The sequence below is a fragment of the Nymphaea colorata genome, chromosome 5 (assembly GCF_008831285.2).
Source record: "Nymphaea colorata isolate Beijing-Zhang1983 chromosome 5, ASM883128v2, whole genome shotgun sequence".
In the NCBI taxonomy this organism is placed as follows: domain Eukaryota; kingdom Viridiplantae; phylum Streptophyta; class Magnoliopsida; order Nymphaeales; family Nymphaeaceae; genus Nymphaea; species Nymphaea colorata.
Window position 1 is genome coordinate 22,304,425 of NC_045142.1, and position 27,436 is coordinate 22,331,860.

Below are 27,436 nucleotides of genomic sequence, written 5' to 3' on the forward strand. Positions count from 1 at the left end.
TGTAGTATTTTCTTCCCTCTCTCCTTCTCTCTCTTCCCTTCCCTTTCGCCTCAGCCAACCAGGAGAAAGAGAGAGAGGGGAAGCCATTGGAGTTGTCCTTGAAAGAACGCAGAAGGAGAGAGAGAGAGTCGTCTCCTCTTCTCATGATCGCAACAGGAAGAAGAGGAAGGAGAAAGAGGAAGGAGAAGAAGAAGGAGGAGAAGATCTGACTGATAAGCAGGCAGAGAGGACTATACTCTCCCGCGCTTCCTTCGTTTTCCTCGAGGAACGAAGTAGAGAGGGCGGACGGAAGGGAAGAGGAGGTGGAGAAGAGATGGGGGACGGAGGAGGCGGATCCGACGCGAACGCGGGGGAAAGCGTGAAGCTCTTCGTCGGGCAGGTGCCGAAGAGCATGACGGAGGCGCAGCTTCTCGCCATGTTCAGGGAGGTCGCGCTCGTCGACGAGGTCAATATCATCAAGGATAAGCTCTCCAAGGCGTCGCGAGGTGAGCGAATTCTCCCTTTCGTGGATGTCCCGGCTTTGGATCTGGTGCTTGTGTCCTGATCTTTCTCTCGTTTCATATTTGTTACTGTTTTCTGAGGTTGACATTTTGGAAACCGTGGAATTTTTGATTTTCTTTTGAAGCATTGGTCGTTTGTCGGCGTGGGTTTTGATCCTTTAGAGTGGAAAGTAGAGCTGAGATTCTTTTTTTCTTTTTAAAAGTTCACATTTTGTGGTCATATATAACTTTAGAATGTTTATTTTTTTCGGTCTTTATGTAATGATCACATTTCGTTGTTTTTGACATAGCCTGGAGCTTGATTTTGAATTGCTTGAGTTGGAATGCAAATTGAGGTAGTTTCGGGCTTGGTCTTAGAGATTGCTTGCCCTGGATGCAAGAATTGAGGTTGTCTCGGGTTTGGTTTTGACTGCTTGAGTTGGAGACGGGAAAAGGTTGTTCCGTCCATGATTTTGAATTAGGAATTGAGGTTGTTTCCCATCTTTATCGTAGTTATGGTGAACTTGGTAGCAATAGGCAGCTCGGAATTGTGTGGAACTGATTATTTATCAGGCTTTGAATCTGTGAATTTGTTCGGATGAGTGGATGACTATAGGCTTTTCCTTGTGGCCGCCTAAAGCTAATCCTGGTTGGATGTGTTCCATGAGTTTGTTGTAGATTCTTTGCTTTCTTCATTTCTACTTGCATTATAAATATCTCGTTGTATGCATCTTTTGAGAATTGAATGTGTTGGAACGAAAGTGTGGTTTTTGCCATAGGACTAGTTCGTAATAGGTAAAAATGTGAAAAAACATCCTAAAAGTGGCTGAAAAGAGTAGAAGAAAATGAAAATCCAAATCTAATTTCACATTGTCAGTTACGAATATGTTCATATTTCAATGTTATTTTGCTTGCTAGTTCATTGCCCTTAACGGTGGTAAGGATTGGAAGATCGGTAAATATCTTTACCACTATTTCGATGTTTATCCTCAGTCTATGGCCAGTGCAACTTGTTGAAAAAGCAGCTTAAATCATTGTCTGTTGCTGCCATGGTTGCTAGAGCCCAGGACTCAGAATGATCGTTGGGAAAATGTGAGGGTTGGCCCTCTAAATAAGTTTTTTCTCATGTTCCTTCAGGTTTTGGAGTTGCAGTTATGCACTCATCATAGATGACAAATGTGTGTGTTTGTCATGTGCATAAAGTTGTGCATGTGGATGAATTTGCTATAAATTATTGCAGCATTACGTATTTGAGCATGCATGCACATCCCATAAGCTTTCACCTTCCTAATTGATGTTCATACTTCACAGTAAATAAGAAAAATGTTTATGTTAAAAAGTAAAAACTTAATCACAGATTAGTGTTTCTTGGGAAGTTCATTTTGTAACTTTTGTTCTTGAAAAAATTTTGGTAATTCATGAATTTTAACAATATAGAAGATAACAAGAACACTATGGAACTACAAGTTTTCTATTATTTTTCTTATGAAAATGTTACAATCATTGATAATTTTTTTATAATTATAGAACAAACGGAAGTAAAAATGTACATTTAAAATTATATGCCTGTTTAAAACGGGGAAATTTCGTGATATTATCATGATGCCCCTTTCTCTTTAGCAAGCATTCGAGCTGGAGAATGCCTATGTTTTGAAAATGTATGATATTTTTCTGGTAATATTGCCTGGCTTCAAATGCCGAAAGTATCACAATATTATCAATGTTTGTGATTATGGTTTAAGATTTTATCTTCTTGTTGATTCTAGGTTCAGCTATCAAGCTTGATCTATTATTGTTAATCTGATTGCTTCGTATTTTGGTATAGATGAGTTAAACCCAATCCTGTTTCCCTTAAAATTGGATGAGCACCAGTGGGTTACTTTCTTTTCTTATATCTGTGGCATGCTATGCACATGGATACTTCTAATAACATGACACTAAGATGTGAACATATGCTCATTCATGTCACACCCCAACCTTTTGACCCTCAAACAATTTTTTTTTTTTATAAACCTAAAGCATGGAGGTGCGACTACACAACAATTCAAAAAAAGATGGAGCTATGTCATTTGAAACCATGGGGCAAACTTTCATTTATATAACAATTTCAATTCATACAAAGTCACATCTATGTGTATGACAAAAATGCCCCAAACCACAACTTTGATGCCTAAGACAAATAAGACATCAAAAAGACCAAACCATGACGCGCCGACACTACCAAAGACCCAAAACCTCCCCAGTAGGATGTGAGTGAAGCCGTCTAATCAACCTGCTACCCCGGGTCCGCCAAAACCTGAAAAAGAAATAACTGAAGGCTTAGCCTTCGCAGTATGGCAACAAACCAGAAAAATCTCAAACTCTCTTAGGTAGGGCTCAAATCTACAATCATAAAAACAATCTATCGTCATGTCGTGTCAGGGCATAAGCACATCATTTGCCAAGAAAACCCCTAACATAGACCACGACATGAAAAGACCACTCAAGGGCCACAGAAACACAATCTCAATCACATGCAAGGCATGCTTAAACATTTCATTTCAGTCATAGCATTCACATGCCCATCAATCACATACATTCGTTCACACACATTTCATTCACCTACATTCATTTTCATTAGCTTTAGTGAATTGACAGTTCCTGTGGGTGCAAACACAGACACGTGCACATCGCGGGCGGCCCATAGCCGAGAGACAACCCCCGTGGTGGCCCAGAACAGTATGGATCTATTCATCCGCTGCAGCGGTAGAGCACTCATCCATGGATGTGTGAATTCCAAAGAGAGATACTCAGCCTTCCCTAGGACACCCAGGTTGGGAAGGCGGGAGCCCATGCTCCAAGCACAACACACAACAGTACCCTGGGGTCTTGCACTGCCTACGCTCCGAACAGGCGAGACCAGTGGCGAAAGCGGGACGTCTCCCAAACACAATGCCACAACCCACTGGCCTCTCATCTCTTATTCTTTCATTATTATCATTATAATTGCCCAATCACAGAATGACCGGCTAGCTCATGAGGTTGGTTCACTTCACGAGTGCACCCACACCTCCAATTGCCTCCTCACGAGGTCTACACATAACATCAACAATCATAGCTAGCCGTCATACAATACAGGTACAACTACCTTCCAATTCCAATCAATTGCATTATTGCCCGCGGCAATACATATGCAACAATTCACAACATTCACATTCATAAAAATTCACATCTTATCAAACACATCAATATCTTTCAAAACTTGGCCAAATCCCGGAGTGTAGTCTCGATCCGTGATGGCTCGTATCTGTCCTATGCCATTATCATTCTATGATGCTCTCTAATGCATAATCGGGGTCGAGGAGACACTCGACTCGATACCCATCCTTATCTGTCCTAAGCAGTTATCAATTCTAGCATGCACATGCAAATACGTAACAGTTTTCAAAACAAACTTCTAATAGCTTTTCAAAACAGAACTTGTCACATGACAAATCATTCACAATCACACACATCAATCACACCTTTCAAAACTTAGCCAAACCACAGAGAGTAGTCTCGTCCGTGATTGGTTCGTATCTGTCCTAGACAATTATCATTCTATGATGCTCTCTAATGCACAATCGGGGTCGAGGAGACACTCGACTTGATACCCCACCTCATCTGTCCTAAGCAGTTATCAATTCTAGCATGCACATGCAAATGCGTAACAGTTTTCAAAACAAGCTTCTAATAGCTTTCCAAAACAGAACTTGTCACATGACAAATCATTCACAATCACACACATCAATCACACCTTTCAAAACTTAGCCAAACCACGGAGAGTAGTCTCGATCCGTGATTGGCTCGTATCTGTCCTAGACAATTATCATTCTATGATGCTCTCTAATGCACAATCGGGGTCGAGGAGACACTCGACTTGATACCCCACCTCATCTGTCCTAAGCAGTTATCAATTCTAGCATGCACATGCAAATGCGTAATAGTTTTCAAAACAAGCTTCTAATAGCTTTCCAAAACAGAACTTGTCACATGACAAACCATTCACAATCACACACATCAATCACACCTTTCAAAACTTAGCCAAACCACGGAGAGTAGTCTCGATCCGTGATTGGCTCGTATCTGTCCTAGACAATTATCATTTTAGGATGCTTTCTAATGCATAATTGGGGTCGAGGAGATACTCGACTCGATACCCCACCTCATCTGTCCTAAGCAGTTATCAATCCTAGCATGCACATGCAAATGCGTAACATTTTCAAAACATGCTTCTCATAGCCTTTCAAAACAAATCATATCATATATCAAACAATTTGCATATCAAACCATTTGCATGCATACACACATTCATTCACAAAACAATCCATCAATCACATCACAATCCTAGGATCCCACGATCCTAGGAACACACATTCACACAATTGCCCAGGCAGGGATTTGCCTGGAATGCCGCCATACCTGTCGCGCGTCCAGTAAACACCTTGAACTATGACCCACATTGCTCAAGGCCTACTTGACGTGCCCGGTGTACCTGCAAACATAACAAAATGGTAAGTTCTCTACTCGTTTTGCTTACCATCGATACAAATATGAAAATACCGTCATCCAGGCATGTCTTCGCCTCAAATGGGTGTCGACCCATGAAACCCTCCAAAAAGGGTCTCTACCCAACCCACGAGGTTGCCGCCAATGATTAGAACTCAAAACTTGTATTCGACTTATCACATGTACGATTCTCACTTGTTTTCCTTAGTTGAGGTGTCTTCCCCACCATAAGATTCTCAAGATACAACGTATATGCACCTCAATAGAAGCATATTTCCCCAAGCTCACCAAAACGATTCTAACGTTCTCCACAACAATACAATCTCTACCATGCTTCCTAATTGCTTCGAAAATCAACCCATCATGCTTATAAGATCATTGTAGACATGGATCATCGTTCCTCCACATGAGTCCTAGACCTTCCCCAAAATAGTAACGTCATTAACAAACATCCTAATTCATCAAATCTTAAATCTAGCATGCTCCATTAATAATTATACATGCTCCAACAACAAATATACAACAATCTAGGCTCGATTAGGCCTTGCTCACCCCAATTTAAGAGTCTGAACTGCTGCAGTCCTCCCGGCAGCCACCTCACAAGTTCGAGAGGTCCTCAAACGGCTAAAATCCCGCAATGCCGCCACACCAACGCATTCTAGCCGCTGTTATGAGGGGGAAGAACACATCCCCAAGCTGAAATCCGATCAAACAACGATAAGAGAATCAAAATCGGGCGAAAAGGAGGTTTAAGGGAGAGGTGTCTGTCGTTAGAAGAGGCCCATAGTAGTTGTAAAAGGGGCTGTGAGAGAGGGAAAAGCGTGGGCAGAGGGTGCTGACGGAGAGGGGAGAGTGCAGGCAGAGAGAGAGAGTGCAAGGATGTGTGGGAGGAAGAGGGCGTGCATAGAGAGAGGGCGAGCAAAGAGGGTTCAGACAAAAGGGGAGAGGCTCGAGCAGAGAGCATGGACAGAGAGAGAGTGCGGGAGAGAGAGCTGGCAGAAAAGGGAAACAACACGGGAGGGAGAGGATGAGACAGAGAGAGAGAGACCGATGGCTCACCTGAGCGCTGCCGCCGCCGCCGCCCACTTCCGTCGCCGCTGCACCGACCTCCGTCTTCCTCTTCTCTGCGTTGTGGTCATAGCAAAGGGAGAGACGAAGAGGGGAAACGTGGGAGACGAGGGAGAAGAGGGCGACGTCGGGCTCCCACGCTACTGGATTCGGGTTCGTGTCTGGACCCGATCCGGCCCACCTACAAAACGAGTCGAGCGTTACAATTCATGCATGACTTGTTAGAATATGTTGTTATGGGAACCGGGTCCATATCTGGACCCGGTTCTATGGGGCGCGGGTACCGAGGCGGGCTCGGTACCCTAGGCGGCTTCTCCTCTCTCCCTCTTTATATTGTCACTTGTGTTTAGTGTTGAATTAAGTGAAATATAATTTTCTCTCTCCTAGGGTTGCGGTGAGCCCCTAGGTCAGAGCCTCCCCGTGGTTTTTCACCTCTTTCTGAGGTTTTCCACGTAGATTGTGTGTTTGTTCTCCACTCTCTCTCTTTGTGGTTCGTGTTTCTACATGGTATCAGAGCCAAGGGAGTTGGAGAAGCGTTTTTTCCGAGGATCGTCAGGTTTTTTCGTCGCCCGACGCCGTTGAAGTTCCGGCGCCGCTGCTGCCCGTTTGACGTCGCCCTGCTCTGCCGCCGCTGTCCTTTGTTCCGCCGCCGCCGTCCTCTGTTCCGACGCCGCTGCTGCACTTGTGACGTCGCCCTGCTCTGCCGCCGCCGTCCTTTTGTTCCGCCGCCGCCGTCCTCTGTTCCGCCGTCCTCTGTTGCGCCTCCGCGGTCCTCCGTTCGGCCCGTTCTTTGTTTCTGCCACCGTGGGTGGCCTCTGTGTTGCGCCGTCGCCTGCTTTCCGTTGCCGCTGCCTCATTCCCGCCGCCGTCGCCGCTGTCTCCTTCCCGTCGCCGTTGCCTCTTTCCGCTGCTGTGCCTCTTGTTGCTGTGTGCTTGTTTGTGATGGCAGAAGCGATGGGGACTCAAAAAGATGCCGTTCTTGACACGGGCAGCGCCTCCAAGACTGAGAACGTGCCGCTCCAGGTCACCTCCATCCGTCTGACCAAGGACAATTACCTATCTTGGTCTGCCGCTCTCGAGATTGGGATTACTAGCCGTGGGCGTCTCTCTTACATCACTGGCGACAAACCTGCGCCCATCAAATCTGATCCTCAATGGGCCACGTGGGCGTTGGAGGACAGCCAAGTGAAGGTGTGGATTATCAGCTCCGTGTCATCCGATATCCAGCCCCTCATTCTGCGGAAGCCGACCTCTTTTGATATGTGGACTGTGCTTGCAAAGATGTATGGTCGCAAGAAGAGACATCTGCGCACCTATCAGATTAAACGCAATATTTACTCTCTGACACAGGGTGATTTGTCTGTTGCTGCCTTCTATGCTGCCCTGAAGACCAAATGGGAGGAGCTAGATTATCATGTGACTGATGAGTGGACGTGCGGTTCAGATCATTCCCTCTACTGGGAAAAGGAATGGATGGACCGTACGTTTTTGTTTCTGGGAGGCCTGCGGGATGAATTTGAGTCTATTCGTAGCCAGATTCTTAATGGTGATGAGATTCCGGGGATAGAGGAAGTATATGCTCGTGTTGAGTCTGAAGAACAACGTCGCCAGGTGATGCATCTTGACACCGGTCATGGCCCTTCTGCCTTTGTCAGCCGTGCCTCAGGGACTGGGCAGCGTCCTGCCCGACATTGCACTCATTGCCACAAGTTGGGGCATTCGGTGGATTTCTGTTGGGATCTTCATCCCGAGAAGAGACTGGTCAGAGGTCGTCCTCCCTCTGGCAAGCGTAGCCCTACTGTGTCTGATTCCAGTCAGAGCAATTCTTCTAGTGGTGCAAAGTCCAAGTTGTCTCCTGCTCAACTCAAGGAGCTACAGGCGTACATCAGCCGTCTATCTACTACCCCTGAGGAGTCCTCCACGTCTGAAGGGGCTCAGCTAGCCCAAGCCCTCGTTGCCTCGACTGATCAAGGTAACCCTTCTCTTGGTGATTGGATTGTTGATAGTGGAGCCACTCACCACATGACAGGGGACTCTAAACTCTTTCAAGAATATCAACTTTCCTCTGGCAAGCAACGCGTGTCTATGGCAGATGGGTCTTCTATCTCTGTGGCTGGGAAAGGGAGCTTGTCCCTGCTGAACAAATATCATCTCCACAATGCCCTGCATGTTCCACATATTCCTGTGAACTTACTCTCTGTCAGCAGTATTACTAAAGAATTAAACTGTAATCTAATTTTCTCTGCTGATCATTGTTCCCTGCAGGACTTGGTGACGGGGAAGAAGATTGGGATTGGTTCGGTTACTGATGGGCTCTACAGGCTGCCGGTCCAAGTTGCTTCAGCGTTGATTTCTGCCACGAGTGGTCACTTGTCTGGTGTGAATGATAGATCTACTGTTCTGCGATGGCACGAGCGTCTTGGACATCTCCCCTTCCAGTTAATAAAGAAGTTGTTTCCTCATTTGTTTGCTTCTGTCTCCATTGACTCCTTCGCTTGTGAAGTGTGTCAATTGGCTAAACATGTCAGGGCTTCATACCCTATTTCTTTGAATAAATCCACTCATCCGTTTGCCTTAGTTCATTCCGATGTTTGGGGTCCTTCTGGAGTACCCACGTGTGGTGGTTGTCACTATTTTTTGACGCTTATTGATGATTACTCTAGATGTACGTTCGTGTACTTGTTGCGAGAACGTAGTGAGGTTCCAGCAGTTGTGAAAAACTTTGTTGCCTTTGTTGAGACTCAATTCCATACTACTGTTCAAGCTTTCCGTACGGATAATGCAAGAGAATATGTCTCCCAATCCCTTGATGAATTCTTGAAAGGAAAGGGTATTGTTCATGAAACCTCTTGTAGTTATACCCCTCCTCAGAATGGTATAGCTGAACGTAAAAATCGTCATCTATTGAATGTTACCCGGGCCATTATGTTCCAACGTCATGTCCCGAAGCGGTATTGGGGTGATGCACTTCTCACTAGTGCACATCTCATTAACCGTATGCCTACTAGAGTGCTGGATGGTCAGTCTCCTTATTCTACCCTGTGGCCTACTCAGAATCCGTGGCCTCTTACTCCTCGTGTCTTTGGGTGCAGTTGTTTTGTGCATAATCATAGCCCTACTCTCAAAAAACTTGATCCCCGGTCTATTAAAGGAGTTTTCTTGGGGTACTCTTCCACTCAGAAGGGGTATAAATGTGTGGATCCCACTACTTCCAAAGTATATGTTTCGAGGGATGTCACATTTCATGAACATGAGTCGTATTTTCCGGTGAATACTCTTCAGGGGGAGTGTCTTGGGAACATAGGGGAAGAGTATTCCTCTAATCAGCTGATTCAGTTTATGGAGTTTTTGGATTACAAGGTTAGTCCCAGTGTGATTGACACGGTCACGGTCAGTAATGAGAAGGGCAGTCATATGGAAGGGGTCACGGTGGATGCTCAGCCCACTGTTGCCCGGGATCACTTGTTTGGCAAGGTTTATGTCAGAAAGGAGAAAGCTACTGTGGAAGATGTTGGTGATGAGGATAGAACCAATCCCAATCTTGTGATCTCCCCGGATGACCCAAGTCCATCGAATGAAGAGCTCCCTATTGCTTTGCGCAAAGGCACCAGGTCATGTACTTCTCACCCTATTCAGAGATTTGTTTCTTATGCTAAGCTCAGTACAAATTACAAATGTTTTATCACAACCTTATCCAAAGTTGTTATTCCCAGGTCGGTGGATGATGCTAAGGATGATCCCAAGTGGTTACATGCTATGACGGAGGAGATGGGTGCGTTAGCTAAGAACAAAACATGGGAAGTTGTTGATATCCCTAAAGGGACACACTTAGTTGGCTCTAAGTGGGTTTACAACGTGAAGTACAAACCTGATGGCACTGTAGATCGATATAAAGCTCGTCTGGTTGCAAAGGGGTTCAGCCAAAAGTATGGGATCGACTATCTTGAGACCTTTGCCCCTGTTGCAAAGTTGAAGACTGTGAGGGTTATTCTTGCTCTTGCTGTGCACAAGAAGTGGCGCATGGACCAGCTTGATGTTAAAAATGCGTTCTTGAACGGCCATCTGGAGGAAGAAGTCTATATGAGCATGCCTCCCGGGTATGTTCAAGAGGGAAAATGTTGTCACCTCAAGAAAGCTTTGTATGGCTTGAAGCAGTCGCCTAGAGCTTGGTTTGAGAGACTAAGGATCGTTATGAAGTCTACTGGGTACAAGCAAGGAAATGGAGATCATACCCTATTCATAAAGCAGAGAGATGGTCTGGTGAGTCTTCTCCTTGTCTACGTTGATGATATGATTGTCACGGGCAGTGATGAAGAAGAAAACAGAAAGATGAAAGAGAGATTAGCTAAAGAATTCGACCTCAAGGATCTGGGTAAGCTGAGATACTTTTTGGGGATAGAAATTGCTCGATCAGAGACAGGGCTGGTTATGAATCAAAGGAAGTACACTCTTGACTTACTAAAGGAGACAGGTAAACTTGGTTGTAGGCCCTATCTTACTCCTATGGAGTCGGGAACTAAGATAAGTATCAAGACGGGCACCACTCTGGATGAGGAAGGAAAAGGGCGATATCAGAGGCTAGTTGGTAAGCTTATCTATCTTACTCTAACTCGCCCTGATATCACGTATGCGGTAAATGTGCTAAGTCAATTTATGCATGCTCCCACGGATTGTCATTGGAAGAGTGCAGAACGAGTGTTGGGGTATCTAAAGAATGACCCAGGAAAAGGGCTGCTGTATACTCGACAAGACAAACTTACTATTGAGGGCTACTCAGATGCAGATTGGGCAGGTTGCACTGACACAAGGAGGTCTACTACAGGGTATTGTATCTTTCTTGGAGGTAACCTAGTTGTTTGGAGAAGTAAGAGGCAAGAAGTATGTTCGAGGTCTAGTGCTGAGGCTGAGTACAGGGCTGTTGCAATGGGGGTTACAGAGATGCTGTGGCTGAAGATTCTTTTGACTGATATTGGTGTGGAACTGGGAGATAAAATGAAGATGTACTGTGACAACAAGTCTGCGATTAATCTTGCCAATAATCCAGTTCTACATGACAGGACCAAACATGTGGAGATTGACCGTCATTTTATCCGGGAACGCATTGACTCAAAGGAGCTGATTCTGCCATATATGAAGTCTGAAGATCAAGTTGCAGACGTCCTAACTAAAGGGCTTTGTACTTCTTCATTTGAAAAGAATGTTAGCAAGCTTGGCATGTTTGACATGTATGCCAAGCTTGAGGGGGAGTGTTAGAATATGTTGTTATGGGAACCGGGTCCATATCTGGACCCGGTTCTATGGGGTGCGGGTACCGAGGCGGGCTCGGTACCCTAGGCGGCTTCTCCTCTCTCCCTCTTTATATTGTCACTTGTGTTTAGTGTTGAATTAAGTGAAATATAATTTTCTCTCTCCTAGGGTTGCGGTGAGCCCCTAGGTCAGAGCCTCCCCGTGGTTTTTCACCTCTTTCTGAGGTTTTCCACGTAGATTGTGTGTTTGTTCTCCACTCTCTCTCTTTGTGGTTCGTGTTTCTACATGACTAATTGTACATTCTACTCTAATTCCATTTCACAAATAATAACTTTCTGTAAGGCAGGTTCTGAAATACCTGCATTTTCTACTGATCCGACTCATTTGCATCACTTTTTTTTTTTTAGTGAAAGACATAACTAAGAAAACCATCCATTCTGTTTACAAAGTTATTTTCTCCTAAAGAAGTGCAGATGTCATTTTTGCTTTTTGGTTTGATTTATTTTTCACATTGATGGATATGTTTATTATGATGCTGTGAGCAAGCAACCAAGAAGTTATCCGGTATATTTAAAATTTGGCTAAATCATTATTGTTACTTCCCAGGGTGCTGCTTTGTCATATGTCCATCAAGGCAAGAGGCAGACAAGGCTATTAGTGCATGTCATAACAAGCGAACGCTTCCAGGGGTAAGCTTCTTGAATTTCTCCAGATGGAATTTTTTCTATTTTTACCTCATGCATTTCAGTTTTTGGCATGTTTTGGGTCCATCATTTTTCTGAACTCGTCTGTTCCATGTATTTACCAGAATATTGTTCTTTTCACTTGGTACTTAGTCAATAATTTTTTTATTTTTATTTTTTAATTTGAAGCAGCCCAATTCCTTTGGAGTTGGCACCTAACAAGAGGGCCTAGGGTTCTTATATTTAGTCTACTGCAGGTTCTGCAGTCACTAGGGCTTTGCTTGGATTTGCCTGTAGGTTGCGAAGGCATGCCAAGTTTTCATGATTCAAAATTCAAAGTATTGTTTTCCATCTATCTTAGCAGGCATATGCAATTGAATATTTAATCTCGAATACAGCATAATGCAGAATAATGATATGACCATATATTACATGGTTTTCAAGAATACGAACATGACACATGATTTGCCTTTTTTCGATACTGTTAGGTTAGATGATATGAAATAGAAGGTATAACAACTATATAGAGGTAAGCAAGATTCTCATGTTCTCTTGTTCTAATAGACTAATACTTATTTTTAATAGACTAATAGTCTAGTGCTTATTTCATCTGTGGACATAAAATGATAAACATGCCACTAGCGTTTTAAATTTTTTTATGTTTGTTTTAATATGTTAGTCACTATTTTTTATTTTGATCAATGCTTCTGTAAGAAAATCAGTAGAAAGCTCATAATTTCTCTACTGTTTTCTGTATATTTTTTAATTTGTTGAATTCTTGAGATTTTCCGATAAAGAGATACCTTCCGTTGAATAACTGAAGAACAGCTCGCGGATAAAAACCTAAGACTGGTATTTGGATAGTGATTCAAACAGATATGTTTGGGAGCTCCCTGTTTGTAGGTGCACCTAAAAGTTCATAGTAGCGGCTTTACTGGTGTGTTCACATTGCAGTGTCTCATTTATCAAGAGAACCATGCTGTGCGCATTTTACACAATTAGACTGTCTTTCAAGAAACACTTTGTGCAAACAATCTTGCTACTTTATTTGCAGACTTTTTGTTCTTTTAGCCATTCACAAGATTTTAGCAGCTCTCTATTTGGCTGCTGTGCTTGTTTGACTTGATATGATCCTCCTTCAGGCGGCCAGCCCATTGCAAGTGAAATATGCTGATGGGGAACTAGAAAGACTAGGTGAGATTTCGTTATATCAGTATATTTTTTCCTTTCTTGTTTGTACCCTATATCTTAATCATGCTTACCTGTCCACATAGAACACAAACTTTTTGTTGGAATGCTCCCAAAGACGGTTTCTGAAGCTGAAGTTTCTGATCTGTTCTCAAAATATGGAAATATCCGAGATCTACAAATTCTAAGGGGTTCTCAACAGACAAGCAAAGGTATGCTCCTTTCTTTCTTTTACAAATTTTGTCAGATTCGCCTGAATAAGGTTTGCATGTGGGTTAATGTGCTATTTTGTTATTTTTATGGTGCACTTGCAGGGTGTGCTTTCTTAAAATATGAAACAAAGGATCAGGCAATTTCAGCTATAGAAGCTCTCAATGGAAAGCACAGGATGGAGGTTTGTGCTTGTTTTACTACTTCTTAACCTAGTGTTCTGGTAGTCATGGAAGCACTTCATTGGCAGTATATGTTTTGTGACCACTTTTAATCATTATGTTAAAGCTGTACCTGGTGACATAAATATGTGGCTTAGCTTGGTTGTAGTTCTGTGTAATGGATTGGTCGTCGAGTCGTACATAGTTTGAGTTTGAAGGTTTACTGGTTTTAGCAAGTTGGTTGCATGAATCCTAGTGTGGCCAAGGGTGCAATTTGTGGTTCTGTTATTGTCCTTTAGTAGTCCAAAGCATGCCTAAGACCTCGGTACCCATCAATTTTTTTTTCCCTTTTATTTTTCCATTTCTCATTTTTTCTTTTTCGTTTTGCCATTTTCCTTCCTGTTCTTTTTTCCTTCTCCTTCTCCTTCTTCTTACTCTTCTTTTTTCTTTTTCTCTTTTATTGTTTGTGGCCTGACTAGGCCCCACCTGGCTTTGCGATCTAGAACTTTTTGAAGGTCCACCACGTAGCCTGCCTAGCACTCTTGACTACTAAGGTTATCTCTATTCCATAGTAAAGTAACAATTCTTTAGAGTGAACCTGTGTTGCTTAGACTTAGAGGAAATGATTACATGTAAAGTTCCATGTTCTTGCTTCAAGCTCAAGAGGCACCTTTTCTAGAAATAAATGAACTGTATTTATTGTGCATATGATTATATTTCAAAAATATCACTCCCTTGCAATTTTAGCGATTAAAAGTTCTGGTGGTCCTAGGTGATTGATCTTCTAAAAGTTCTAAACAACCTTATGCCGTCCAAAGAAACTAGGAACTATATATAAAACAAATACGAAAAAAAAAATAATATACAAGGGTGTGAATGTGTATATGAGCTGTAAAAGTAAAACTGTATATATAAAGTTACAAACTCTAAAAAGCAGATTTGGGTATAAGTCCAACATGAATCCAAAAGTAATTATTTTCTGAACATACAAATCCAGTAACAAACATGAAGAAAATAGATATATATATATATATATATATATATATATATATAAGAAAGCATGCTTAAAAGACCGATGCTTGGTAAGGGGCTCGGTGGTATCAATTTATACACAACGAGTGATGGTACAATAATTCAGCGAATAAATTCGCCTGTAAAAGTAGCACGCATTGAGCGATGCTTTTAAAAAAAGAAAACAGTGACAAGGTAAGCTTTAAGCTATGTCACCAGGGTGCGGCAACCCTGGTGACGCACCCGCGTCGACGCGACGCGGGTGCTGGTGCGACCCAGATTCGCACCCAACCCGCACCCTATTGATTTCAGTTTTTTTTATCAAAATTGATATTATTAATATATTATAATAATAAATTAATAATAATAATAAATACCCTCCCCGCACCGCCGCACCGTAATTTTTTGAGATGTAGCACATTGGCACCCGCATCCGCACCCGCACCGACACCCTGCATTCTGGTGACATAGGCTTTAAGCTTTACAAGATTCGCCAGTACAGTGATCAAAAGAAGACAAAGATGACTCATGACTAAGACTTCTGCTTTAGGTGCAATGATCAGAAGACGACAGATGACTCATTGGGTTGCTTTTTGGCTCCGAATATATTCGTGTCGGAGTTTTGTCATCATTCTTCTTTTGCAACGCTAGAAGTACAAAGAAAGAAAATCTTGGCAGAGCATATTTTCCAAATATCCTGAAAAACATGCTCACAGGCAGTCCCAGCTACAGCTACAGCCTACAAGCTCGCTATGGTGGTAACTCAGAAGCGGATGTCTTCAGATCAGGCATGGAAAATTTTACCGTTTACCTTCTCAAGTCGAGTGGCAAATTGGTGGAAGTTTCTGCCAAACTCTGAGAAAATCAAAATTATGAACGATGATTTATCAGTTTTGGGCAACCGCATAATTCTCGAATTTCAGCCCAACCTTCTGGCACACTAGTCATCTGATTGGTTGATGTTTACGAAGAGAAAGTTGAAGGACCTAAGCCAATTTGAGCAATATGCAGAGGATTATCTCAACGAAGCATACCGCTTAGGCGCACATGCCCTCTCAACAATCGGTATGTCCTTCCTTGCTTCGTTACCAGAATCACTTGGTAACATTGTGTTAGACGAGTTATCACATAGAAATATCCTGGTCGAAAGTTTGAATCTGGTTGATCTACAACAGATTGTCCGACAAAAGATTAAAAAGCTCTGTTACCGACTTAAGGCAAACACTGAACTGCCTAAAGTTGAAAAAAATATTTGTAGTCAGATTGACAAAGCAGAAGAATATAATCTGCCAAAAAGATTCAAACCAAGGTTCAGACGAACCAAAACGAGGAGGCCGTTCAAGCCATTCAGATTCTTCCGGAGAAGGAGAGATAGTGACAAAAAAAAGACGACAGGTGTTTTGCCTGCCGAAGGAAGGGACATTATGCAAATAAATGCCCACACAGAGCTCCTAGACAAATCAAGATGATGTTTGAAGTCCCAGAAATCGAAAAAGACTGGGATCTGATAGAAAATGAGGCAGAATTTGAAGAATGCGTCAAAAATAAAAATGTGTTCTATCTAGAAAGTGTTTTATGAAGATGATGAAACAATGAGCATCCTTACAGAATCATCGTCAGAAGCAGCAGGACACATTTGCATGGTAGCAAAAAAAAGGAAAAGAGAAGTCATGATCTCAACATAATCTGAATCAGAACCTGACGAGTTAGAATGCAAAAGCGAATTTTGCAACAATTTTGCATCAACCAGTCCCTATGAGATTATTCATAGTAACAGTAGTGAAAAGGACACTAACTCGGACGACTCAACTTCAGAAGAATCAGGTTCAAAAAATAGCAGAGTATACTCAGATGATGAAGTCTCAATAGCCCCAAAACAACAAGAGAAATGGGCGGTCTCAAAAAAGGTTGCAAAGGCAATACAGGAAAAAGGTACAACTCCTATCAATTTCTAGAATTTTACACCAAAAAGTAGCCTCAAAACTTTTGAGATCAAACAGATCAAAAAGATGTCCTTATCTGATCTTTCCGTAATTATCCCAGTTTAAATAGCTACGGATAAAAAAGGAAAATGGAAAAAAGTGTTAGCGTATGGGGATCGGGTCTGTTCAGACCCGATCCATTCTCCTTATATCCACACGCCTAAAGTTACTAGGCGGTGGCTCTCTTGTAATATTTTATAATTTTATGTACAAATCTGTTGTAACCTATTAGGGTTATTCTTTTAATTAAAAGATTAAGGAACGCAAGGCTTGTGTTAAGCCGGCTGCTCCCTTTCCTCCATCGTCTTCTTTCATCCTCTCCTCTCAATATATCTGTTTTGCATACGGAGAGACGAGTACTTTGTGAAGATTCTTACATGGTATCAGAGCCAGGTTGCATCGTCCTCCGGTGAGTGATTTCAGTTTGATGTGATTAGCCCTAATTTGCCCTAAATTCTTTCTTTTCTGGCATGGTCATCCCTCTTTTCAGTTTCTGCCCTAAATCTTGCGTGATTTTCCCTAATCGTTGTGCCCTAATTTTCTTATCGTTTTGCCCTAATTTCTGTCGTTGCCCTAAATCAATTATGGATCAGCCGACTCCCTCTCTTCTATCTTCTAGCTTTCTCTCCCAACTTATTTCTCAAAAGCTGAATCATAGTAACTATTTGACTTGGAAACGTCAAATAGTCCCTTTTATTAAAAGTCATAGACTCTACGGGCATATCGATGGGACCACTCCAGCACCTCCTATGTATATTGACCGTGAAGTGAAGAAGACCGTAGTGGGAGATCAAGCTGCTGGGGCTGCGGCTATGAGTGAAATCAGATTTGAATATGAAACCATTACTGAAAATAATCCTGAGTATGAAGTTTGGCTGGCTCACGACCAGTCCCTTGTTGCCTATATTACTTCTACTTTGTCAGAGGAAGTATTAGGAGGTATTGATGATGATTTAACAGCCCTAGAGTTGTGGTCTACCCTTGCCACCACGTATTCTCAAGTATCCGAAGCACGTTTTCTGCAGTTAAGAAGGCAATTTCAGGACATCAAGCGTGGGATGCGTACTGTTTTGGAATATTTGAATGAAATTAAAAGTGTAAGTGATCAACTTGCTGCCATTGGACATCCCGTTAGCGACAAGGACAAAGTGCAACAAGCCTTGAGTGGACTGGGAACAGATTTTGATATTTTTTGCACAGCCTTGGAAGTCCTACCTATTCTTCCATCTTTCGAAGATTTCAAGGCTAAGTTATTCCAACACGAAGCTAGTTGTGTTCAGCGACATAATTTGATTCCTTCCAACAGTCACAATGTACTGATCACAGGGACACATGCATTGCAAGGGAATCGCACTCGTACTTGGATTCCTCAGGCAGGAATGGGAAGAGGGATTCTCCCAACACCACAGGGCATGAACACTACTTCTGCCACATCTAGAAGGGTTCCGACTTGTTTCTATTGCAACAAGAGGGGGCATGTAAAGTCAGAATGTTGACACAACCCGCAGAACAAAAATAATCAGATTAGACGTGAGAACAAGGCAGCAGCAGGGTCAGCTTCATCATCATTTGGATCTAATGTTTCAGCAGACGTACAGCAACTCCTCATGACAGCCCTGTCTAAGCTTCATTTGAAACAAAACGAGCAAGGAGAATGGTATGTGGACTCTGGAGCAACAGCTCATGTTACTGGTGACGCAGGTAATCTCTCTAGTGCTCTCCCTTATTTAGATAAAGGCTCAGTTGTCACGGGAGATGGTTCCCATCACACAATATCACACATTGGAAATGTACAAATTTCTATGGGCTCTTCTTCGATTCCATTAAAGAATGTTCTTGTTGTTCCAAGTGTCAAGAAAAATATTATTTCAGTGTCCAAGCTTATTGATGATACTCAATCCTCTGTTGAATTCACACCCTCTTCTGTTTATGTCAAGGATGCTCGAACCAAGAAGACATTCGCTGAGGGCACTCGCAAAGGAGATATGTATGTCCTTGAAGGAGCTCCACAGATGTCAAAATCTCGCCTTTCCGATTCATGTTTTCCAAGTCATAGTGAAGTCAATGTCACAGAGTATAATAAACCATCAATTTGGCATGGTCGGTTAGCTCATTGTAGTCAATCTTTTGTTCGAAATCTTGTTGCAGACGGGCTCTTAGATAAGTCCAGTCTGAGTTCTGTCAGTGAGTCCAGCATGTGCTCGAGTTGTCATATTTGTAAGAGCCATGCCCTTCCTTTTCAATTAATAAATAAAAGAGCTCCAAAGGTTTTTGACACCATATATTCTGATGTTTGGGGGCTTGCTCCAGTTCTTTCTTCTTCTGGGAGTAGATACTATGTCATTTTTGTTGATTCATATTCCCGACATACTTGGATCCATTTCATGAAACACAAATCAGAAGTTTTTCGCTTATTCACTCAATTTCATGCCTTGGTTCAAAATAAGTACTCTAGTAATATTGTGCATTTTCAATGTGATGGTGGTGGTGAATTTATTTCTAATGAATTTATTGAGTACTTACTAGATAATGGGATCACTAGACAAATTTCATGTCCGCATACACCTCAGCAAAACGGAATTGCTGAAAGGAAACATAGGCATATTGTTGAAAGTGCACTAAGCATGATGCATGAAACAGACTTACCTATGACATTGTGGACCGAGGCTTTCCATTAGGTTGTACATGTTATAAATCGATTGCCATTGGCTTTGTTTGATGGAAAATCACCATTTTTTCTTTTACACCAAGAGCAGCCACGTTATGAGGAGTTGCGTGTTTTTGGATGTGTGTGCTATGTGCATGTTGATGTTTCTTTGCAAAGCAAATTTCAAGATCGTGCTGTTTTATGTAGATTTATAGGGTATGCAGAAAATTACAAGGGTTATAGGTGTTACAACCCTAAAACTGGGCGTGTACATATTTCACGGCATGTTGTCTTTGATGAGAACAGGTTACAGGATCCCAAGGCTACTTCTGTGACACTCAAGGACAAAAATGAAGTTTATGATACTTGGCTTCATGCTGAAATCTTAAGACAAGGGGCAGCAATGTTGACTAGCACAATGAGCAAGTTGTTAATGAGCCCGAGACATCTGTAAGTAGTTCCTTGAGCAGCACTACTTCCTTGGACAACATGCCTTCATCTTCTCAGCCCAGTGAGCCACCTATGCATAATCGGTTCTCAGGCCTGGTGTATTCTAGACGATCAGTTCCTACTGCAGTTCCACGCCAATCACAACGCGTGCGACATCCTATTGATAGATGGGTGAGCTATAACAGTTTTTCTTTGGATTTTCAGCTGTTTATGACAGAAGTCAGCAAAAAGGTGGAACCAACATCTTATCACAATGCGAGTAAGGAAAAATATTGGGTTGAAGCTATGAATGAGGAAATGGCAGCCTTGCATGAATGTCAGACTTGGCAGATTGTCCCTCGTCCAGCTGATAAGAATGTTGTGGGGATCCAAATGGGTTTATAAACTGAAATATAAACCAGATGGTAACATTGATCGGTATAAAGCACGACTTGTGGCGCGCGGTTTCACTCAGCAATATGGGGAAGATTATGATGAAACATTCAGTCCAGTCATCAAGATGGGAACAATCCGTGTGATTATTTCTCTTGCAGTCTCGTATGAATGGCCTCTCTATCAGTTAGATGTCAAAGCACGACTTGTAGCTTCTCCAGTGTGATTATTTCTTCATGGAATTCTTAAGGAAGAGGTATACATGGAGCAACCTCCCAGCTACGCTACTCATGATTCTCAAAAATAGGTTTGCAAATTACACAAGTCTCTATATGGGTTGAAGCAAGCTTCTAGGTCATGGTTTGATCGTTTTTCTCATCACATACAACAAGCTGGTTTTCTCCGAAGCTCTCTCGATCACTCTTTGTTTATCTATCGCACTGGAGAAGCTACCACCTGGTTACTTATCTATGTTGATGATATTGTTATAACTGGGAATTCTTCTTCACATATATTTTATGTTAAAGGTATGTTGAAGCAAGAATTCAAGATGAAGGATCTGGGAGAATTACGATATTTTTTGGGTGTTGAACTTGACAGGACAAATGATAATTTGACTCTTACACAACACAAGTATACCCTTGATGTTTTGGACAGGGCAGGTATGACTAATTGCAAACCCATCAGTACCCCTAGTGTTCTGAATACTAAATTGACTGCATCTGATGGAACTGCTGCATATTCCAATCCCACATTCTATCGCAGCATTGTTGGTATGTTAAAAATATTTTACCTTTACTCGCCCAGACATAGTATATGCTGTAAATCAGATTTCTCAGTTCATGCATGCACCCACTGAAGGACATATGGATGCCGCTAAGCGGATCCTACGGTATCTCAAAGCTACTCTTGGAGATGGACTAGTCTACACCAAATGTTCCAATGTTTCTCTTGGACATAGCATATATACATATACTGATGCCAACTGGGCAGGCGATCCCGATGACCGACGATCAGTTTCAGGTTTGTGTCTCTTTCTTGATTCTAATCTCATTTGTTGGAGCAGTAAAAAGCAGCGTGCTGTTGCACGATCTAGCACTGAGGCAGAGTTTAGAGCAATGGCTACAGGGACAGCTGAAGCGTCATGGTTACGTCATTTACTTGGGGAGCTCAATCTTCCTATTGTTCGGTCATCATTACTATGTGACAATCAAAGTGCGATAAAAATTGCTTTCAATCCCATTGCATAATCGCACCAAACATATAGAGATTGATCAACATTTCATTCGTCAGAAGGTTGAAGAAGCCGAGATCTTGCCTACTTATATATCCACCAATGAACAGATAGCTGATCTTTTTACTAAAGGTCTCACAGGGCAGCATTTTTGGGATTTGAAGAACAAGTTGTGCATGATCAAATCTTATGCACAACTTGAGGGGAGCTATTAGCGTATGGGGATCGGGTCTGTTCAGACCCGATCCATTCTCCTTATATCCACACGCCTAAAGTTACTAGGTGGTGGCTCTCTTGTAATATTTTATAATTTTATGTACAAATCTGTTGTAACCTATTAGGGTTATTCTTTTAATTAAAAGATTAAGGAGCGCAGGGCTTGTGTTAAGCCGGCTGCTCCCTTTCCTCCATCGTCTTCTTTCATCCTCTCCTCTCAATATATCTGTTTTGCATACGGAGAGACGAGTACTTTGTGAAGATTCTTACAAAAAGGACAAGCCTTCATCGACACTGGTGCAAATATGAATTTTTGCAAAAAGGAGATAATTAGCAACTGACTATATTATCCCGAAGGAACCAGGGTTGAAACAATGAACGGAGAAAGAAGGCTTCATAATTTTGCCTTAAATGTCTCGGTTAAAATAAGAGAAAAACGATCAGTGCAAATTTTGTACAGATCGATGATGCCGGACATGACATCGGATTAGGGTCCGTAACATTGGACGAAATAGGGACTGTATTGTGTTCAGAATAGGAAAGGAACAACAAGTCGTTCCAAGGTTGTCTGCCTCTTTCAAAAGAATGGAAAACAAAAAAAGAAACAAAAAGGACGGAAACAAAAACCTGACTTTACTTCAAATCATGAAGCATGAGCTTGAATCTGAAGAAAAAGTCGAAAGGATCAAGACCATTAAACCCATAAATCTTTTACCAGGACAAAGAATAGATTGTTTGTCTGAATTCACACAGGTGATAGAACGATTAAAGTCTTGTTGTGTTGAACATCCGTTACAGTTTTGGGACAAGGACTCCCCTACAACACATATATCAACTATGCACAATATTCCTGTACAAAGCAGACCTATTGTGGGTTCTAAACTAGATAGAAAAGAGATTATATCTCAAATACATGAATTGAAAGAAAAAGGCCTGATTCGAAAATCCGAATCACACTATGCAAGCGCAAGCTTCATAGTTAGAAATCATGCTGAAATCAAAAGAGGAAAAGCGAGAATGGTAATTAATTACATTCCTCTGAACAACGTGACTGTAGATATAAAATGGCCTTTACTGAACAAAGAAGTCCTGATACAGAGGGCGGCTCAAGGCAAGATTTTCTCTAAATTTGATTGCAAGTCTGGTTATCACCAGATTAAGATTGTCGAAGAAGACATACACAAAACGGCTTTCTACACTCATATTGGCTTGTACGAATGGCTGGTTATGCCATTTGGACTAAAAAATGCACCATCATAGTTCCAACGACGAATGGATGAAATTTTCAAGGGCTATGATTTTATCATTAATTATATTGATGATTTTTTTATAGTCTCAGAAACTGTAGATGAGCATTTGCAGCACCTCACAATTTTCGCAGAAATATGCGATAAGCATGGCATCGGGCTGTCCAAAACAGAAGAAAAATTTCAACTGGCCAAACGAGAAATTGAGTTTCTCAGCATCAAACTCAAAGAAGGAAAAAGAACCATGCAAGATCATGTGCTGAAGAAAATCGAGCAATTTCCAAATCAGCTCGAAGACAAGCTACAGTCCCAAAGGTTCCTTGGATGCCTCAATTATGTCGGGAACTATATTCAAAATCTATCACAGAAAACACAGGCAATCCGCAAGGTCATGCATCATGATCCATATGAACGGACTAAAGCGGCTACAGAAGCAATAATCTCATTAAAGGAAGACTGCCAGAGCTAGAACCTGCCTTTGTCGGGCCCTATGTCATATCCACAGATGCATCAAGTGACACATGGGCAGCCGTTCTGCTAAAGAAAGATGGCAACCAATAAAAGGTATGCTTTTATACTAGCGGACAATTCAAAACTAATGAAATCAATTATTGGCCTGTAGAAAAAGAAATCCTTGCATCGATCAGAGGGTTGGAAAAATTTCACCCTTACTTGATTGGCAAAAAATTCATACTCAGAATGGATTCACAAAACCTGTCCGTACTACTCAAAAGAAAAATTACCAGCAGTCCAAAATTACAAAGATTTGCCTGGTGGCAATTTCTGCTATCCTAATATGATTTCACAATTGATCTGGTAAAATGGGTACATCATTCGTTACCAGACGCTCTCACCAGAGAATGCAAGATGATGAGATCAACTGGCAAGCAATGGGAAGACTGGCTAGTAGACACACCAGAGCAAAGATAGAAGGTTTGTCAAAAGATTAGAAAACTTTATCCAGAATTTGCAGACGCTATAGAAGGTCGCTATCCAAATCTGGATTTTTACTACACAGCTGCAAGAAAAATTACCTGCATTGTCAATAACCTAAAATGGACCTCATTCAAAACAGAACTTTTATTATGGGCCATTGACAAAACTGTATTGGACAATCTAATCCTGCATGGACCTCATTGTAAAATTCTAGAAATTGATAGGAGTTGTACCTTTTTCTTGTATTGCCTTTGCAACCTTTTCTGAACATACAAATCCAGTATAACAGACATGAAGAAAATAGATATGTATATATATATATATACATTCGAATATATACAATGCAAAAGAAGAAGGAAGAAAATAGAGCGGTGGCGGCAATGGTAGGAGAAAGAGGGAGGGAGAGACATGGGAGCAAGAGAGATGAAGGTGGTGATTGCCGGAGGAGAGAGAGAGAGAGAGAGAGAGAGAGGGAGAGAGGCAATGATGGCCATTGAGGTAGGGTGAATAAATTTTCCTTCTCTTTTTTAAGTATTTTACCCTCAGACCAAAAATTTTTCTCAAGTATGCCAAAACTACGGAGCTGGCACCTAGATGTGCTAGTCTTGGCCCTTGACTAGGCAGACCTAGGTGCTGGCTAGGGGTCTCCAGCACCTAGGCACACCTTTGGCTACTAAGCTCACAAACATATTTTCTGTCTCTGTCCCTGCATCCAGAGCAATAGGTTTTAACTTTTAACTTTTAAGTGGATGGCCTGATTAAGGCGCTCCAGAACAAAAAATGAGAAGTTGTGGTGATCCAGAGGATTCACCGCAAAGCACCTTTAGCTTACAAATGCTGTCGCAATGTCATCTAAACATGGTGCCACATTTTGATTACTTATTAATGGATGAAGCATCGATATGATCCATTAATTCATGATCTAGTGACTTGAATATCTGCCAAGATTATGATTTCATTTTTTAGCGGAATTAAGTGCGAGTGTGGATCTGATGTTTACTAGTTTCTTGTCTACTTTGATGTTTATCCTTTTTATTTCTTATTTGTTTTATTTTTTATTTTTATCTATGTTTCCCAATAAAAATTTTCTGGTCCATCATGTGTTTTCATTTCACTGGGCCTCAGTAATGCAATTAGTTGATGAATGTTCTGTGCTTGTTTGCTTACAGGGTTCTACTGTGCCTTTAGTTGTTAAATGGGCTGATACTGAAAAAGAAAGGCAGGCCCGCAGAGCTCAAAAAGCTCAGAGCCAATCTCCTAATATGCAAGTATCCGATTCAGCACATCAAGCGTCTATTTTTGGGGCCATGCCTATGGGTTTCATTCCTCCTTATAATGGATACAGTTATCAGGTTGGTTTTTGTTTGGTGTCAACTACTTGTAGTCTTATCCAGTAATCTTATGGTTTCTTCTAGAAGAAACATGTGTAGCTCTCTCACCTTCCACATGCTAACCTGATTCTTCATGTGATTCATTTTTGGGATACTGGAAGGGATAGAAAGGGAACATGTAATCTTGTAGCTCACTAAGTGCCTTATGCTCTAGAAGCACTCTTGTCAATTATTGCTCAGCATCTTTGATACGTATGTGCAATAGCTTATGCTATCATCCAAGAGTTACATATGGAGTGGGGCTTTGATTGAGAATGAAAAGTCTGAACAGAATGTCGTATGGTGCTTGACAAACAGATAATCTTGTTGTTTGGTGCTTGATAAACAAATAAGCGTAGCAGTAGATTAGATACCTGTGCCATGGATACCTTATTCTTTATCTAAGGAACCCAGACAACAATACATTTTCACTGCCAGCAATTAGTATGATCTGGGACTTCTGGCTAGATCTCTGTTATGTTTTTACCATTACATAGTTTGTTTTAAAGGAGAGTCATTCTTTAGCAAGATCATGTTCGAGTTCTTTTGTATAAAAGGTGCACATTGTCATCTCTTCTTTCCTTTCGATTACTCTTTCCCCTCTATTAGAAAAGTGAGAAGGGTTATTCTTGGTGGCACATTTGGTGGGACAATCACCTAGGTGTTGCAATTAGATGTAAAAGAAAACAGTGTAGCACATCTTTCCTCTTTGATGGCCATACATATGACTTTGTTAGTGAACATCTCTTTTACGACGTAGAAGGTCTATTTAACTTACAGTTCATGTAGTGGTGGGTGAGATTGGAGAATAAAATGCAATGCTTCTGGCAATTGTTATTGTCATGCAAATAGGTCTATTGAGTTACTGAGTATTTTATTATGATGTTAGCCTCTGGATTGGAGATGGTTATGAAATACCATGAATCACTTTTTCTCATTTGATTTTTACTCTTTTCCTTTTTGGGTAGTGTGTCTACGCGTGACAAACTGGTAGTGAAATGAAAAAACAATTCTTTTTTGTTTTCTGAACATTTTATTAAATCAACCGCTAGATGCAGTCTGCATCCCTGTTTTGGTATGGGAACTGAGCAGCCATAGCATATATTGCTTTAAATAAGCACCATCCTTTCCATATCTTCTCTCATGGGAATTTAAACCAAGCTAATGCTTCCCAATTTTTGTGGTATAAATGTAGCATGTTTGTTGGATTTGCATCAGAATGTTGAGGCCATGCTTGATCAATTCCTTTCTCCACAAAAACCAGGAAAGGGAATGATTTTGTGACGTTATTGGTTTTCCTTGGCCCTTTGTAATATATGTGCATGCTTTATTCTATAGGCACCTGGAGCTTTTGGGCTTTTGCAATATCCCTTACCAGCAATGCAAAATCAACCTGGCTTTCATAATATTGTTCCAGCCGTCAATCAAGGAGCTGCATTACGTGGTATATGATGCTTCTACACATAATTCACCAGCTGTTTTATTGCTACTGATGAAATGGTAATGGATTCTTGTATGTAATGTCTTAGGTCTTCAGTATCCTATTGCATATCCTGGTGGTGTAATTGGTCACACACCTTTAACCAGTGCACCTGGTTCAGTTTCCCCTGCACCAGTTAATAATTCTTCCTCTCCAAATATCAAAACAAGCTCCACACAAGTCGAAGGTCAGTGAATAATTATAACATGATCTCTTCCTGTCAAGTTGAAGGTGTCTTTCACTACCCTACAATGTCAATTAGATGTATATAAATATGTTCCATAAAACAGGTCCCCCTGGAGCCAATCTTTTTATTTATCACATTCCTCAAGAATTTGGTGATCTGGAGCTTGAAAATGCTTTTCAGGCATTCGGTCGGGTACTGAGCACTAAAGTGTATGTTGATAAGACAACCGGTGCAAGCAAATGCTTTGGTAAAAGGGCCCTTCATATTTATTTGGTGTATGAGATACATTCAGTAGTTCTTTCTGTGTTAACTAGCTTTACGATTATGTAGGATTTGTTAGTTATGATTCACCAGCTGCTGCACAATCTGCAATCAAGATGATGAACGGCTTCCAATTGAGTGGTAAGAAGTTGAAGGTACAGCTAAAGAGAGATAACAAGCAAAGATGATGCACAAAACAACTTAATATTGAAAGAACATGGAAGCAGATTCCACATTATGTTCAGACTGCTGTCACTTTCACATTCTCAGTTGTTATGGGCTGACACAGAAGATGATATATGGTTCTCTATGTTACTCCAGCGCAGTATGCCATGAAGGTGGGAACTGACAGTTCTTTACCGGGATTGGCATCTTTTTTGAATACTATATTTTTTGTGCGACTCGCACCTGGAAGTTTGTATTTGTAGACTGCGACCAAATTATTCCATTCAATTGAATTCTTGGTTTTTTGTTCATAGA

General features: G+C 41.5%; 1 protein-coding gene across 2 annotated transcripts; it reads left to right on the forward strand.

Moving 5' to 3' along the window:
• Nucleotides 1-27,436, forward strand: LOC116254423 (RNA-binding protein BRN1-like). 2 transcript variants are annotated; one of them, XM_031629805.2, is made up of 10 exons: nucleotides 1-485; nucleotides 11,928-12,010; nucleotides 13,147-13,198; nucleotides 13,279-13,404; nucleotides 13,507-13,586; nucleotides 24,828-25,010; nucleotides 26,367-26,472; nucleotides 26,558-26,695; nucleotides 26,876-26,942; nucleotides 27,026-27,164. In XM_031629805.2, the coding sequence occupies exons 1-9, from the start codon at nucleotides 314-316 to the stop codon at nucleotides 26,899-26,901; spliced, it is 966 nt and encodes a 321-aa protein (XP_031485665.1). In that variant the 5' UTR covers nucleotides 1-313; the 3' UTR covers nucleotides 26,902-26,942; nucleotides 27,026-27,164. The 2 variants fall into 2 exon arrangements, with proteins under 2 accessions (XP_031485665.1, XP_031485664.1); XM_031629804.2 differs by having other exon boundaries at nucleotides 2-485; nucleotides 26,799-26,942; nucleotides 27,026-27,436.

Excerpts from the sequence above, each read along its gene's own strand:
- LOC116254423 (XM_031629804.2), top strand. The coding sequence starts at position 314 with ATGGGGGACGGAGGAGGCGGATCCGACGCGAACGCGGGGGAAAGCGTG. Across the intron at positions 12,011-13,146 it reads ACAAGCGAACGCTTCCAGGG|GCGGCCAGCCCATTGCAAGT; the intron begins GTAAGCTTCTTG and ends ATCCTCCTTCAG. Across the intron at positions 13,405-13,506 it reads TTCTCAACAGACAAGCAAAG|GGTGTGCTTTCTTAAAATAT; the intron begins GTATGCTCCTTT and ends GTGCACTTGCAG.